The sequence below is a fragment of the Gracilinanus agilis genome, chromosome 3 (assembly GCF_016433145.1).
Source record: "Gracilinanus agilis isolate LMUSP501 chromosome 3, AgileGrace, whole genome shotgun sequence".
NCBI lineage: Eukaryota > Metazoa > Chordata > Mammalia > Didelphimorphia > Didelphidae > Gracilinanus > Gracilinanus agilis.
Window position 1 is genome coordinate 355623787 of NC_058132.1, and position 15689 is coordinate 355639475.

Consider the following 15689-nt stretch of genomic DNA (forward strand, 5'->3'; position numbering starts at 1 on the left):
GTGTTCAGTAAACATCATGCCATTGCTGCTTCTCAATTTTGAGGAAATGAAAGAAAATAATTATACTGGAATACTATTGTGTTATGAGAAATGATGAGGAGGAAATTTTTGGAAAAATCTGGAAAGACTTACATAAATTGATGCAAAGCAAAGTGAGCAAAATCTGGAGAACATTATATACAGTAATAGCAATATTTTCTGATGAACAAGTGTGAAAGACCTAGCTATTCTCGGCAATTTAGTATCCAAGACAATCTCAACCCTTGATGGAAAGTGATATCAGCCTCCAGAGAAAGAACTGATGGAGTCTGAATGCAGACAAAAACATACTATATTTCACTTTCTTCTTCATTTTTCTGTTTTTGTTTGAGATCTCTTTCACAAAATAAATATTAAGGGAAAATGTCTTACCTGATTATACATATAAAATCTATATCAGATTGCTTTCCATTTCAGGGAGTGGAGAGGAGGCAGAGGGGAAGAGAGAGGAAGAGAATTTGGAACTTAAAAAAAATTTAAATGTTAAAATTTGCTTTTATGTGTAATTAGGTAAAAATAAAATATTATTAAGAAGAAAAGAATTAACAGTAGGCTATCGCAATTATATGCAAATTAAATATCTAGGACCTTTGAGAAAGGGTGGGACCAATGTTAATTTATGGATCAGTTTCTCAAGACTTTTCTCTGAAATCAGAAGCAATGTTTCCAGCAACAAAAATACCAGTCCCCCCCCAAAAAACCCCACCAACAACAACCTATTCTCAGAAAGGTGGGACTTCTGGGGGTCTTTTTCAATTTGTTCTAATGACAACCTTTCAGTTATTAAATTGAGTCTTTCCTCATTGAAAACATACATGGAATTAAATGTTTTATAGCTTCTGAGTAAAAGGGAGCAAGCAACACATAGTCCCATCTAACTCTTTTACTCAACAATCTCCTAATCACTTGATCTCTGAGTGTGCTTTCCTGGGTAATATTTCTTTGGCAAAAGAATTTGTCCTCCTCTGCTCTCCTGCTTTTATAAATCAGCAAGTCAAGCTCCATTTATGGAGCTTGGCGAGACGAGTGAGCCAGTAAAGAAATGAGAGTATATAAACAAGTAGCAATTCACAGCTCTGGAGTGAGAGGCCATAGACAGGAGGGGACAAAAGGAAGATCTGGTCCAAGCTGATATACAAAGGGCTGAACAAGAAGTTAGGCATACAGGAAGTCAGAGTCAGAAAGTGACCAAGACAACTGGGCTGGGGGGTGAGGCAGGAAGCCAGAAACTGAGTTTGGGTATCCCTGAGTTAATGTGGCTAAAAGATCAGAGTCCAAAGTTGAAAGCACAAGAAGGTGTATATTCAAGGTGCTTTTCATTGACATGACAAAAGCCCAGATACTGACCACAAAAAAGTTCATCACTTTCATCAAAGCAGTCATTAATGCCATCACAGCGTCTTGCCTGGGGAATACATAAACCAGTAGAGCATCTGAAGTGTCTTGCTGGACAAGCTAGAAACAAAAGAAGACAGAGAAGTGAAGCACATTTCCTAGTGGTTTAGGATTGTATAAGTCAAATGCTCAAAAGGAGTTATCAAGCTAATTATTCCCATTTCTACAGCACACTGTGAATGTAGGAAGCCTATGCTATAGGAATTTTAATTCATGTCTCCATAATTTCTTCCTAGTATTTATATTATTTGTAATAATTAGATATTTAATTTTAACATTTTTAGTCTTAGAAATTAATAATGATAATAAAATTCAGTGTTGAAAGGAGGAAGAAAATAGATGGACAGAAATTTAAGGTTAATATTCCCTCTAGAATCATGTGGACTCTAGGGGCAACTAGGTGGTGCAACAGAGTACTAGGCCAGGAGTCAGGCATCTTCCTGTGTTCAAATCTGACCTCAGACATGTGCTAGCTGTGTGATCCTGGGCAAGTCACTTTATTCTGTTTGCCCCTGTTTCCTCATCTATAAAATGATCTGGAGAAAGAAATGGCAAACCACTCCAGTATCTTTGCCAAGAAAATCCCAAAAGGATCATGAAGAATCAGATATGCCTGAAACAACTAAAGGACAACATTTATACCTTGGAAACTGGCAAAAACTACAAAGGTTGATTTATTGTTTTTTTTTTAATTGTTTAGACTTTAAAAAATGATAGAAAAATATTAATAATGCAAATAAAACTTAAAAGTGTATCATGTTTACATCACTTCCCACTCCCACCAAGGTGTTTATTAAATATTTACCAACAACCCTGAACCTGTCTTCAGCTTTAAAAAAAATCTATGGCATGGGTATGTCAGGGAGTAGAATGGAAAATCCATTGGCTGACTACTTCTTACTTTTAATGGTAAACTTGGGCTCCTAATGATCAGGAGTCAAAAGGGAATTAGCTGAGGAATCCGATCCATAGCACCAGAGTTGGAAGAAACCTTAAAGGTAATGTACTTTATAGATGAGGAAATTAAAGACTGGGGAGGTTAAGTGATCTGAACTCAAGTTCCAAGAATTCCAAGTTCAGCAATCCAATGTCAATGCTTTTCCCATAAAATGCTTAGAAAGGAGTGTGTGTGTGTGTGTGTGTGTGTGTGTGTGTGTGTGTGTGTGTGTGNGCTTAGAAAGGTGTGTGTGTGTGTGTGTGTGTGTGTGTGTGTGTGTGTGTGTGTGTGTGTGGCAGCTAGGTAAGCTCAGTGGATGAAGAGCCAAATGTAGAGATGGGGAGATCCTGGGTTCAAATTTGACTCCAGACACTTCCTAGTGATGTGACCCTAGGCAAGTCACATAACTCCCATTGCCTAGCCCTTACCAATCTTCTGCCTTGGAACCAATACACAGTATTGATTCCAAGATAAAAGATAAGGGTTTAAAACATTTTTTTTATTTAGAATATTTTTCTATGGTTACATGATTCATTATCCCCCCCCCACTTATTCCTTCCCTCCAGAAGCCAACAAGCAATTCCACTGGATTATACATGTATCATTGCTCAATAAAACATATTTCCATGTTATTCATATCTACAATAGAGTGATCTAACACCAGAACCCTAATCATATCCCTATTGAACTATGTGATCAATCATATGTTTTTCTTTTGGGTTTCTACTCCCACAGTTCTTTTTCTGGATGTGGAGAGTGTTCTTTTGCATAAATTCCTCTGGATTGTCCTGGGTCTTTGCATTGCTGCTAGTAGAGAAGTCCATTATGTTCTATTGTGCCACAGTGTATCAGTCTCTGTTCTCCTGGTTCTGTTCCTTTCACTCTGCATCAGTTCCTGGAAGTCTTTCCAGTTCACATGGAATTCCTCCAGTTCATTATTCCTTTCAGCACAATAGTATTCTATCACCATCAGATGCCACAATTTATTCAGCCATTCTCCAATCGTTGGACACCCCCTCATTTTCCAATTTTTTGCTACTACAAAGAGCGCAGCTATAAATATTTTTGTACAAGTCTTTTTTCCTTATTATCTCTTTGGGGTACAAATCCAGCAGTGGTATGGCTGATTCAAAGGGTAGGCATTTATTTAAAGTCCTTTGTACATAGTTCCAAATTGCCCTCCAGAATGGTTAGATCAATTCACAACTTCACCAGCAATCTATTAGTGTCCCAATTTTGTGACATCCCCTCCAACTTTTATCACTTTCCTTTGCTGCCATATTGGCCAGTTTGCTAGGTATAAGGTAGTAAAAGGTAAGGAATTTTAAAAAAAGGACTTGGAGAAGAAATATTGTGACTAAAGGAGCTTTCTGTTCCCAGCTAAAAGCTAAGATTAATAAAGGAAATTTTAAATTAAAAAAATTTTAAATATTTTAAAAAGTAATAATTTAAAAAGCATTAATTTAATTATTATTTAATTTAATTCAATTCAATTTAATTAATTTAATTAATAATTAATTTAAAAATGTAAATATCTATGATTTTTTCCAATCTGTTAAATAGAATTTCATAGGATTATAGAATTAGAGCTAGAAGGGTTTTCATAAGTTATCTGAGGAAAATAAGGTTCCAAGAGATAAAATAATTTGCTCAAGGTCATACATTTATTAAGTAACAGAACCAGGTTTTTTGACCCAGCTCTCTTACTCCAAATCCAATACCTATTCTACTGCACCACAGCTACACATTCAGTTTGGAATTAACCTCTAAGGTCATTCAGAAGAATCCCTCATTTTTACAAATGAATAAACCGAGGCCCAGAAAAGTTAAATGACCTAACCAAGGTCACACAAGTGATAAATGGAATAGCTAAAATGAAAGGTCAGGCCCTCTGACTACAAATTTGATGTTCTTTGATTTTTTAAAAAAAATTTTCAGTTCCTAATTCTGTTCCTCCCTCTAGGGCTGAGCCCTTTCCCTACTTATTGAGAAAGCAAGACATACAATATCCATTATACATATGAAATCATACAAGATATATTTCCACATTTGCTATGTTGTGGGAGAGGGAGAGCAAGAAAAATAGAGTGAAAGAAAATATACTTAAATCTTCTCTCAGACTTCTGTTTCTCTCTCTAAATGTGGATAGCAGTTTCCATCACAAGTTTTGTGGAACTGCTATGAATCACTCTATTAATCAGAATAGTCAAGCCTTTCACAACTGAGTATCATTACAGTATTACTGTTACTATGTGCAGTGTTCTAGTTCTGCTCCCTTCACTTTGCAATAGCTCATATAAGTCTTGCCCTATCTTTTTTTCTGAAACCTTCTCTCTTATTGTTTCTTATAGCATGATAGGATTCCATAACAATCATATACTACATCTGGTTCAGCCAGTCTGGGGCTGTGTGATGTATAAATGGAAATTTAGAACCTTGGACTTCATCCCCCATAAGTCCCTTAGTTTTCCCAAAATTCCCTTTTTACTCTCCTGTGCCTCCACTTTTGCATGGTCACCTTATTGTTTAATAGTTAGCTGTAACTCCTCCCTCTTTCTCTTTGGTTCCTGGGAGTGAGCTGGTTAGTACCTTAGTTAGTCTCTTTTGTTAGTTTATTATTAATAAAATATTTATAAATATAATATTTAATATTTTGCATATTAATTTTAATCGTCACGGCAACTTTAATTACATTTCATTAAAATTCAACATTTACTATTTAAACTCTACAAAGCTAGCCATTGCAGTGACAACTTAATTTGATGATGTTCCTAAGGTTTTAAAAATAAGGTAGAAGCAGTGGATAGAGAGAGGGCTTTGAAACCTTTGACACCTACTGTCTATATGACCTCTCTTAAGCTCTTAACTGGGATAGTGCTCTTAGAAAAGTGCAACACCTAGCCTTCTGGGCAGCACATGCCCAAACCAAATTAAAATGTAATTCAGAAATATTAAGCAAAATAAATAAAAAAACAAGGGCAACTAGGTGGTGCAATGGATAGAGCACCAGGCCTGGAATCAGGAAGATCTGAGTTCAAATCTTGCTCCATACACATACTAGCTGTGATACCCATGGCAAGTCACTTAACTTCTTTGTGTCTTATTTCCTCATCTGTAAATGGGGATATACAGGAGAAGGAAATGGCGAACCACTCCAGAATCTTTGCAAAAAAATTCTGTGGACAATGTCCTTGGGTCCACTTAGAGTCAGACTTGACTAAACAGTAACATAAAAATACTAAAAAATATAGATAACATCACTTTTTTTAAAAATGAAGTCAATATGTCAGCTGCAGTGGCCTTTGTTTCTATTTGAGTTTGAGTCCACTGCCCTGAGCAAATCTCTTAATTTGTAGGAAAAGTGTAAACCTGAATTGATAAAGAAAGTTTCCTTCCCTGGAAGTTCCTTATGACAATGCAATCATAGGGCTAGTCTTTTTCCCTATCTTTATCCTTAATCATTATCCTTATTATTTCCTCTTCCCTATCCCTATATTTATAGACATACTACTACGGGATGGAATCATGGGTAACCGCCATATTCAGAAAAAGCAAAATTTCAAGTGACCTAAAGGGCAATGGATAGTAACCTCATGGGTTAAAGTAGGCTGCCACATATTAACAATAACAACTTGTATGTGAGAAGTGTCATAAAATATCATTAAGCTTGTGAGAGTGAAAGGTGACAGGATAACCCTATTGGTGCATAGGTAATCACAAAAATATTTGTAAAAAAAGATCAAAGAGAAACACTAATACACTGTTGGTGGAACTATGAACTGATCCAACCATTCTGAGGATCACTTTGGAATTATACCCAGAGAGTTATAAAGCTGTGCATACCCATAGACCGAGTACTACCATTGTTGGGTTTGTTTTCCAAGGAGAAAAGGAAAAGAAACTATATGTTCCAAAATATTTATTCCAGGGGGCAACTGGGTGGCTCAGTGGATTGGGAGCCAGGACTAGAGACTAGAGGTCCTAGATTCAAATCTAGCCTCAGACACTTCCTAACTGTGTGTCCCTGGGCAAGTCATTTAACCCCCATTGCCTAGTCCTTACTGCTCTTCTGCCTTAGAACCAACACATAGTATTGATTTTAAAGAGGAAGGTAAGGGTTTAAAAAACAAAAACAAACAAACAAAAAGACCCAAAATATTTATAGTAACTCTCTATGTGGTGTCAAAGATCTGGAAACTGAGAGGCTGCCCATCAGTTGGGGAATGGCTAAGCAAAATGTGATATATGATGATGATGGAATAGACCTGCATCACAAGAAACGTTGAACAGGATGTTTTTTAAAAAAACTTAAGAAAACTACATGGAATAATGAACAGTGAAATGAGTAGAACCAAAAGAACACTATACACAACTACAGATTTGATGCTTAAAGAATAATTTGTGAATGTTACCTCTAGAGAATGAATTGAAAAGTGGAAATATGAAAGCCTTAATTTGAATGAATATATTTGTCTCCCAGATGATGCCTTCTATGATGTAGGAAGGGGAGGGAAGGACTGAAACTCTTATAAATTATATTAATTCTTAAAAAGGATCAAGACTGGCCTCCAGCACATTGAGTATATCTTTTGCAGAGAAAGATGAACAAGAATCACATGGATTGAAAAGGCATGGACGGATTGCAACTGAGTCTTTCAAGGTGGGTGGGTGGAGAATCTCACTCTTACGTTGGCTGATGTTGTAACTACCAAATTCCACCAAAAGCGGTTTGTCTGAAAGTCTTGAGCTGCATTGAAGTTGAACATGAACTACAGGGCTGGCTATTCGAAAAATAGTCTGGTGATCGATGTAAGAACCACAGTACCTGAGGAGAAAAGAGAAAGACAAAAGGGAGAGAAAAGGAGATGGGTAACTAGGTCAGATTCTAGGGCACTCCTAGTCTCTCTTGGACTACTGCAATAGCTTCCCAGTTGGCTCTACCTGCTCTAATCCATCCTTCCTACAGCTTCCACAGTGATTTTCCTAAAATACAGCTCTAAATATCTCTCTCATTGCCTCTTTGTTTAAAACTGAAGTTTTCAATTTGTCATTCAAAACTCTTCACTGCCCAGCTCCCATCTACTCCTTGAATCTGATTATATATTCCTCTCCTCACATTTCAAGGTCCAAACAAACTTGTTTTCTTGCTGTTCCTCCCAGGTTAGTCCACATCTCATTTCTCATTCTTTGCATAGGTTTCCTCCCATGCCAGGAATGCAGTGCCTCCTCAAAGCCACCTCTTACAATCCTTTGTTTCTTTCAAAGGACTACCTTCTACACAGTCTTTCTAGCTCCTCCCTAGCTGCTAGTGTTCCCTCCCTCCCCCACAGATTTACCTGTTTTTATTTTGCATGTCCTTATTTATGTATGAGTTGTCTCCTCAATAGAATATAAGTCTTCTTGAAGGCTAAGGCTGCTTTATTTATTAGGTCACATCAGTATTGAATTCACTCATTTGATAGAATTCAGACATATCAGTAAGATGTCACTTTAAAAAAACCAAAACCATAAAGCAGTGGTCATCAAAACAATATGGTACTGGCTAAGAGACAGAAGGGAGGATCAGTGGAATAGACTTGGGGCAAGTGACCACAGCAAGACAGTATATGATAAACTCAATGATCCCAGCTTTTGGGACAAAACCCCACTATTTGACAAAAACTGCTGGGAAAACTGGAAAATAGTATGGGAGAGATTGGGTTTAGATAAACATCTTACACCCTGCACCAAGATAAATTCAGAATGAATAGGCGAATGACTTGAATATAAAGAAGGAAACTATAAGTAGATTAGGTGAACACAGAATAGTATACTTGTCAGATCTTTGGGAAAGGAAAGATTTTAAGATCAAGCAAGAGTTAGAAAAAATTACAAAATGTAAAATAAATAATTTTGATTACATTAAAAAGGTTTTGTACAAACAAAACCAATGCAATCAACATTAGAAGGGAAGCAAAAAATTGGGGAAAAAAATCTTTATAACAAAAACATCTGACAAAGGTCTAATTACTCAAATTTATAAGTAGCTAAATCAATTGTACAAAAAATCAAGTCATTCCTCAATTGATAAATGGACAAAGGACAGGAATAGGCAATTTTCAGATAAAGAAATCAAAACTATCAATAAGCACATGAAAAAGTGTTCTAAATGTCTTATAATCAGAGAAATGCAAATCAAAACAACTCTGAGGTACCACCTCACACCAGCAGATTAGCTAACATGAAAGCAAAGGAAAGTAATAAATGTTGGAGGGGATGTGACAAAATTGGGACATTAATGTATTGCTGGTGGAGTTGTGAGTTGATCCAACCATTCTGGATGGCAATTTGGAACTATGCCCAAAGGGCTTTAAAAGATTGTCTTCCCTTCAACCCAGCCATACCACTCTTGGGTTTATACCCCAAGGAGATCATAGGGAAAAAGACTTATACAAAAATATTTATAGCTGCTCTCTTTGTGGTGGCAAAAAATTGGAAAATGAGGGTATGCCCTTCAATTGGGGAATGGCTGAACAAATTGTGGTATATGCTGGTGATGGAATACTATTGTGCTCAAAGGAATAATGAACTGGAGGAATTCCATGTGAACTAGAAAGACCTCCAGGAATTTATGCAGAGTGAAAGGAGTAGAACCAGGAGAACATTGTACACAGAGACTGATACACTGTGGTACAATTGAATGTAATGAACTTCCCTACTAGCAGCAATGCAATAATCCAGGACAACTTTGAGGGACTTATGAGAAAGCACACTATCCACATTTAGAGGAAGAACTATGGGAGTAGAAACAAGAGGAAAAACAACTGCTTGAACACATGGGTTGATGGGGATATGATTGGAAATGTAGACTCTAAGCAACCACCCTAGTGCAAATATTAATAATATGGAAATAGGTCTTGATCAATGACACATGTAAAACCTAGTGGAATTGCATGTCAACTACAAGGTGGAGGAGGCAGTGGAGGGGAGGGAAAGGGCATGAATCATATAACCATGTAAAAAAAAATTCTAAATTAATTAATTAAATAAACTTTTTCAATTAAAAATAAACCTATCATCCCTTAAGTATTGATTTTGAATCAGAAGAGCAGTAAAGGCTGGACAATTGGAGTTAGGTGACTTGCCCAGGTCATAAAGCTTGAAAGTATCTGAGGTCAGATTTGAATCCAGATCCTCCTGACTCCAGGCCTGGTGTCCTATCCATTGTGCTACCTAGCTGCCCCCATTCCTTAATATTCTGAGTACTCAGGAATGAGCCATTTCTCCATGGCTCAGTTTCCTCCTCCTTTGTGGTATAGGACTGGATCTATGATTTCCTCCGTGTGCTGAACTGTCACTTGGAGAAACTCTATCAATGAAAGTCCTCACTTTCTTTTTAGAGAAGTCGGTCTGAGTTCTGAAAGGTTAAATGATAGCTTTTATATGTCAAGGGCAAGACTTGAACCCAGGATTTCGAGACTCCAAGCCTAATTCTCTGTCTACTTTGTCATGTCTGCCCCCTCTTAAATGTGTTAGTTGTTGAAATCTGCTTATTCAATTCTCCATGGTCATAAAGGTATAAGGAGAATTTGAATGGCTAGAAACCCACCAACAATCCTGGAACCTCACTTCACCTATTGATTTTAACTTCTTTCTCCAATAACTCTTTCACTTGAAGAATGGACTATTTCTCTTTTTCTTGCCCAATCCAACCTGCTATGGCAGCATTAGCCACCTGAGAAGCAGCCAAAGGAAAGGCAACAATGGAAAATATGTAGCAAAGAATCTTGGGTGATCCATATGCTGAAATTGGTCCAAATTAATGGAGAGGAAACTAATTACCAGTAATTCTCCTTGGAGGAACATAGAGCAAGAATTCAGTAGGTCAGATGAAATATCTACACCTAATTCACTCATGGGATAAAATTCAGACATATCAATAGGGAGTAACTTTTAACTAAAATCTTACTTGCTTTTATTCAGTCACTCAACAAACAGTCGACATCTACTATGTGCCAGGTACTGTGCTAAGAGGGAGGGATAAAAGAAAGATAAAAGACAATCCCTGCTTTAAAGAAAATTGCAACTTAATGGTAGAGACAACATGCAAATAATTATGGGCAAACAAGCTCTGTTCAAGATAAATAGAAAATAATCAACAGTGGCAAATGAACAGGGTGCCAACCCTGGAGTCAGAAATACCTGAGTTCAAATCCAGCCTCAGAAACCTGGTCAAGTGACTTAACCCTGTTTGCCTCAGTTCCTTTTTTTAAAATGGGTTGGAGAAAGACATGGCAAACAACTCTAGCATCTTTGCCAAGAAAACCCCAAATAGGGTCATGAATAATTGGACCTGACTGAAATGACTGAACAACAACAAAATCAACAGAGGGATGGCACTAGAATTAAGAGAGATTAGGAAAAACTTTCTGTAGGAGGTGGGATGAAAAGGGCCTGCCATTCCATAGATCTGTGTGGGTTCTTCTGGACCTAAAAGGGGAGCTGGGGACTGGGAACTGAAAGGAAAAAGAACTAAAGAAGAGGATGTAGATGCATAGAGATAAATGAGACACAAGAGAAACAAATAGTGTGGAGACATCAGAAAGACAAAACTGCCTCCCAGACCCTTCACCCACTAGGTTTTTTTAAAATGTTAACATTTCAAATGAGTTTGGGGGTAACACAAAGAAGGCACCAAAAAAGTTTTACTAGAGGTTACAAGCCTAATTACAAAAGCAATGACCCAGGTGGTGAGAGAATAGTTGACAGAGCCAGGTATAAAATACCACTGCTTTTGTCTCCCAGAAATCCTTCCTGACTATTCAGATGCTAAAGTTCAACTATTGTGATCTTTCACCATCTACCAGGTGCAGCCACTAAAATCATAACAGAAATTTTAAGTTTTAGCCCAAGCCAATTTCTCTGAACAAATTAGAAGGATCCAGTAAAAATCAATCATGTGAAGAGTTAAAAATAAATCCCCACAAGTCTAATTCACAAACACCTTGTTCATTTGAATCAGCTTTTGAATACATATTTAACATCCTCATGGTTTGTTATATCTGAACCTCTATGGAATTTTGGCTTGGACTTGAAGGAAGGCAGGAGACAGAGATGAAGAGAAAGAGCATCCCATAAATGAAGGACAGCCAGTGAAAATGGGGATGGGGAGAGTGATATAAGGGGTAAGGAGACTGGAAATATAGTAGGCAGTAGGCTATGCAGGGCTTTGAAAACCAAACAGAAGATTGTATATTCATTCCCAGTGGTGATCAGGAGCCACAAGAATTTATTTCTATAAGGGAGAAAGGAGTAACATGGTCAGACCTGCTCTTTAAGAAGATCGCTGAGAGGTATTGCTTGTTGGCTCTGGAAGGGGGGATGGAAGAGGGGAGGGAAAGAAAATGAATCATGGAAATATGGAAAAATATTTAAAAAATAAAAAGATCACTGGGAGAAGGATGGACTAGAGAGAGGAGAGATGTGGTGAGGGGTGTGTGTGTGTGTGGGGGACTAACCAATAGGCTACTGTAGTCCACATATGAAGTGATGTTGGCTGGCTTTAAGGTGGTGGCAGTGTCAGAGGAGACAAGAGATCTATGAGAAGATTGTGATGGAGGTAAAATCTTTAGGTCTCAGAATTGGATATGGAAGATGAAAAAGGAGTGAGGAGCTAAGGATGACTCCTATGTTGATAGCCTGGAGGACTGGGAGGATGTTGGTGCCCTACTGAATAAGGAAGTTTGGAAGGGGAAGGTTTGAGGACAGAAGAGAAGGAAGGGAAGAAATAATGATTTCTTATAATTCAAGATGAGTCCTGAAAAAAATTTTAAAGGAGGTAAAGTTTTTGTCTTTTGTGTGATCTCACTTCCTTTTCTTAACTCTTCTCTCACATCATCTCTAGACCTCTAATTTTTTTTAAAAATGACTCAACAAGCTCTGAGTCTTCTGGATAGGGATATCCTAAGCCCTCTACTCTACAGCTCTTTACTCTGGACCTACTTAGTTCTCACCAGAAAATACCTAATGAAAACAACTCTCACTTTTCTAGTGAATAACTTGCATTCTGGGCAGTTTAATTCCAGTGGGAAGGAAGAAAGGATCTATTTTAATTCCCTCTGAGGTATGAATAACTAAGCATTCCTCAAACATTTGCATTTTAAAAGACAAAGTTATTTTACTTTAAAGGCAGTCCCATCCAGTGGCATTTCCAGAGCAGACACCAGCTAAAAAGAATTTCTAGAATCTGGACAGATAAAAGTAGGAGCCTTTGCCCTCAATTCAACACCTACCTGACCACTTTAGGATCTTGTTGCAATTAGCAAATAAATGTATGTTCTTGACTTAAAAAGAAGCAAGCCAGAAACCTTAGATAAAATCTCTGCTTAGAAAACACCACTTGACCAAAAGATCCTTTCTTTTGTCCCCTAGGCCAGCTATGAAAGCAGTTTTAAAAAATCCTTACCTTCCTTCTTAGAATCAGTACTAAGGCTGAAGGTAAGGGATAGGCAGTGGGGATAAAGTGACCTGCCCAGAGTCCCACAGGATAATCCTCTGAAGGACAAGGCTATTTTTTTTTTTAATTTTGTATCTCCAGTTCCTGGCACAATTCCTAGAACATAGTAGACAATTAATAAATAGTTTTTCAACTGACTTTTACAAAGAAGCCCCAAAGTATCACTAATGCCAAAAGGTAAAAGCTGTTATGATCAGATCCAGGATTGGAAGGACTTTCAGGGACCACCTAGTGCCAATCACCCATTTTACAGATGGGGAAACTGAAGTCTGTGAGGTTAAACAATTTACCTAACATCACCCAGGAGTAAGCCTCAGACGTGGAATTTTAAACCAGGTCTCCCAGCTTCAGAACCAGAGGTCTTTCCACTGAATTTTGCTGCTCACCTACACAGTCCATCACAGCATCATAGGACTTGTAAGATTATAAATCTATAGCTGGAAGGGACCAGAGAGAAAAATCTAGCCTAGTCAACTTCATTTTACAGAAGGTAGTTGAGGCTTATAGAGGTCTACTGACTTGTTCAAGGTCACATGCGTGGCAGAGCCTGAATTTGAACTCAATTTCTCAGAAGCAACTTTCTTTCTGTGTGCCATGCTGCTTTCCCAATAATGCTGTGAGCTCACGCTGTAACTTCTAGTGAAATAATAATTTTACCTGAAATAAATAGTATGGAGCATCATTTCTCAAGTTCAAGGAATTGGAAAGGAAAGATCTCACCAAAAGTTCATTATGACAAATAATAATCCATTGTTTTGACTTCAAAGCCTAAACTTGGACTAAAATTACAGTAGAATAAAAGAGTAGAATAAGAAATCTACAAAGGAGGAATAGTAGAATTGTCTTGCTATAGCAAGAGTCCAATTGAGATTAGATAACATAATTTTGTAGTGGACTCAGTGATCATATCATGGGCATCTAGGAGGCACCATGGATAGAGATTGCCATGTGGAGTCAGGAAGACTCTTCTTCCCGAGTTCAAATCTGACCTCAGATACTCCCTAGCTTTGTGACCCTGGACAAGTCACTTAATCCTATTTGCCTCAGTTTCTTCATCTGTAAAGTGAGCTGGAGAAGGAAATGGCAAACCAGTTTAGAATCTTTGCAAAGAATACCTCAAGTGGGGTTCAAAAAAGTCAGCCATGATAGAAATGACTGAATAGTAACAACAAAATTATACTACCTTCTCAAAGAAAGGCAGGAGCCTATTTCTTTATCCATTCCTTTAAGCAAAGTACCCTTATGAAACTTGAAAGTAACAAATCAATAAACATTTATTAAGAGCTTAATATATGCTAGTCCAGGGCAGCTAGGTGGTTAAGTGGGTAGAGCCTGAGGCCTGAAGTCAACAAGATCTGAGTACAAATCTGATCAGTAACTAGCTGGGTAACCCTGGGCAAGTCATTTAACCTCTGTCTTCAATTTCTTTTTCTTCTCTAATGGTTTTGCTAGTGTTTCTAGTACAATGTTAAATAATAGAGGTGATAATGGGCATCCTTGTTTCACTCCTGATCTTATTGAGAAGGCTTCTAATTTATCCCCATTGCATATGATGCCTGTTGATGGTTTTAGATATATACTGTTCATTATTTTAACCTTTGTCTTAATCCAGTGGAGAAGGCAATGACAAACCCCTCCAGTATCCCTGACGAGAAAACCATGGACATTATTGGAGTTCTACGTTCCACTGGATCATGAAGAGTCAGATGCAACTGAACAACAATGTGCTAGTCACTATAGTTAAGTTTTAAGGATATCAAAAAAATCCCCTAAACTCCAAACAGTCCCTGCTCTCAAGGGGAAAAGGGAAGCAGAGAAGACCTATTAAACATTTACTGTACCACACATTGGGCTAACTACTGTGAAGAGTGAATCAAACTCTCTTTATTTATCAATCAGCAACTTTAAGTTAACCAATCAAAAACTTAAGTACCCCTACTTACTAACTTACCAGTCACTAAGTATGAGAGTTCACAAGTCACTTGCTAGAGTGGGTGAAAACTCCAAAGGCTACTGCCAACCCTTGGGCAGTGCTAGGAAAATTGAAAGACTGAGATTAATTCCTGTAAAGTGGGGGAGCAACAGGAAGTGACATTGAGAAAACTGCTTTAAAAAGGCCAGCTCAAGGATTCAGGGATGCTCTCTGTGTTGGAGAGCCAGACTAGAGGAGGAGACTCTCCTGAAGGAGGATGCTGCTGGGCTGTAGCTTTCTGCACCGGAGGCTGGCTGGGTGAGTGACTGGAGCTGAAGTTGGTGGAACTCTTGATGAAGACACCACCTAGACTCCTGGCTTAAGAGACTACCACGACTTCATGTGAAGATTGGGACTTGAGGGAGCCCTTGCCAGATGGTGAGCTGGACTTCCTCCCACAGAAATTATAGGGTATCTAGCCAGGCAATACTTTTTACTTCCTTCTTACATTTCTCTCTTTTACTATCTCTCTATTGAACCAAATTGATAAGAGAGGCTAACAGACTCTACCCTAAGAGGTAGTTGCTTTTCTCAAACCCATTTTACAACTGAGGAAACTGAGGCAGGTAGAAGTTGTGACTTGTCCAGGGCCATACTAGTAGTATCTGAGGCTAGATTTGAACTTGGTTCTTGACTCTAGATCTAGCATTCTACCAACTGTACCACCTAACTTACTAAAGGTTAAGAGATATTGATAGATTGATAAATATAGATAGATAGATAGATAGATAGATAGATAGATAGATAGATAAGTAGATAGATAGATAGATAGATAGATAGATAGATAGATAGATAGATAGATAGATAGAATGTTAGTTTGGGATGCATGTATGTCTCTCTGTGTGTGTGAA

General features: G+C 37.8%; 1 protein-coding gene across 1 annotated transcript in view; it reads right to left on the reverse strand.

Moving 5' to 3' along the window:
* Window positions 1-15689, reverse strand: part of TMPRSS7 (transmembrane serine protease 7) — a 93808-nt gene that overhangs the window by 21147 nt on the left and 56972 nt on the right. The window contains exons 11-12 of the mRNA XM_044666785.1: window positions 7060-7196; window positions 1387-1494 (exon numbers count right to left, since the gene is read on the reverse strand). Of these exons, the coding sequence (XP_044522720.1) occupies window positions 1387-1494; window positions 7060-7196 (245 nt within the window). The remainder of the gene's footprint in view (window positions 1-1386; window positions 1495-7059; window positions 7197-15689) is intronic.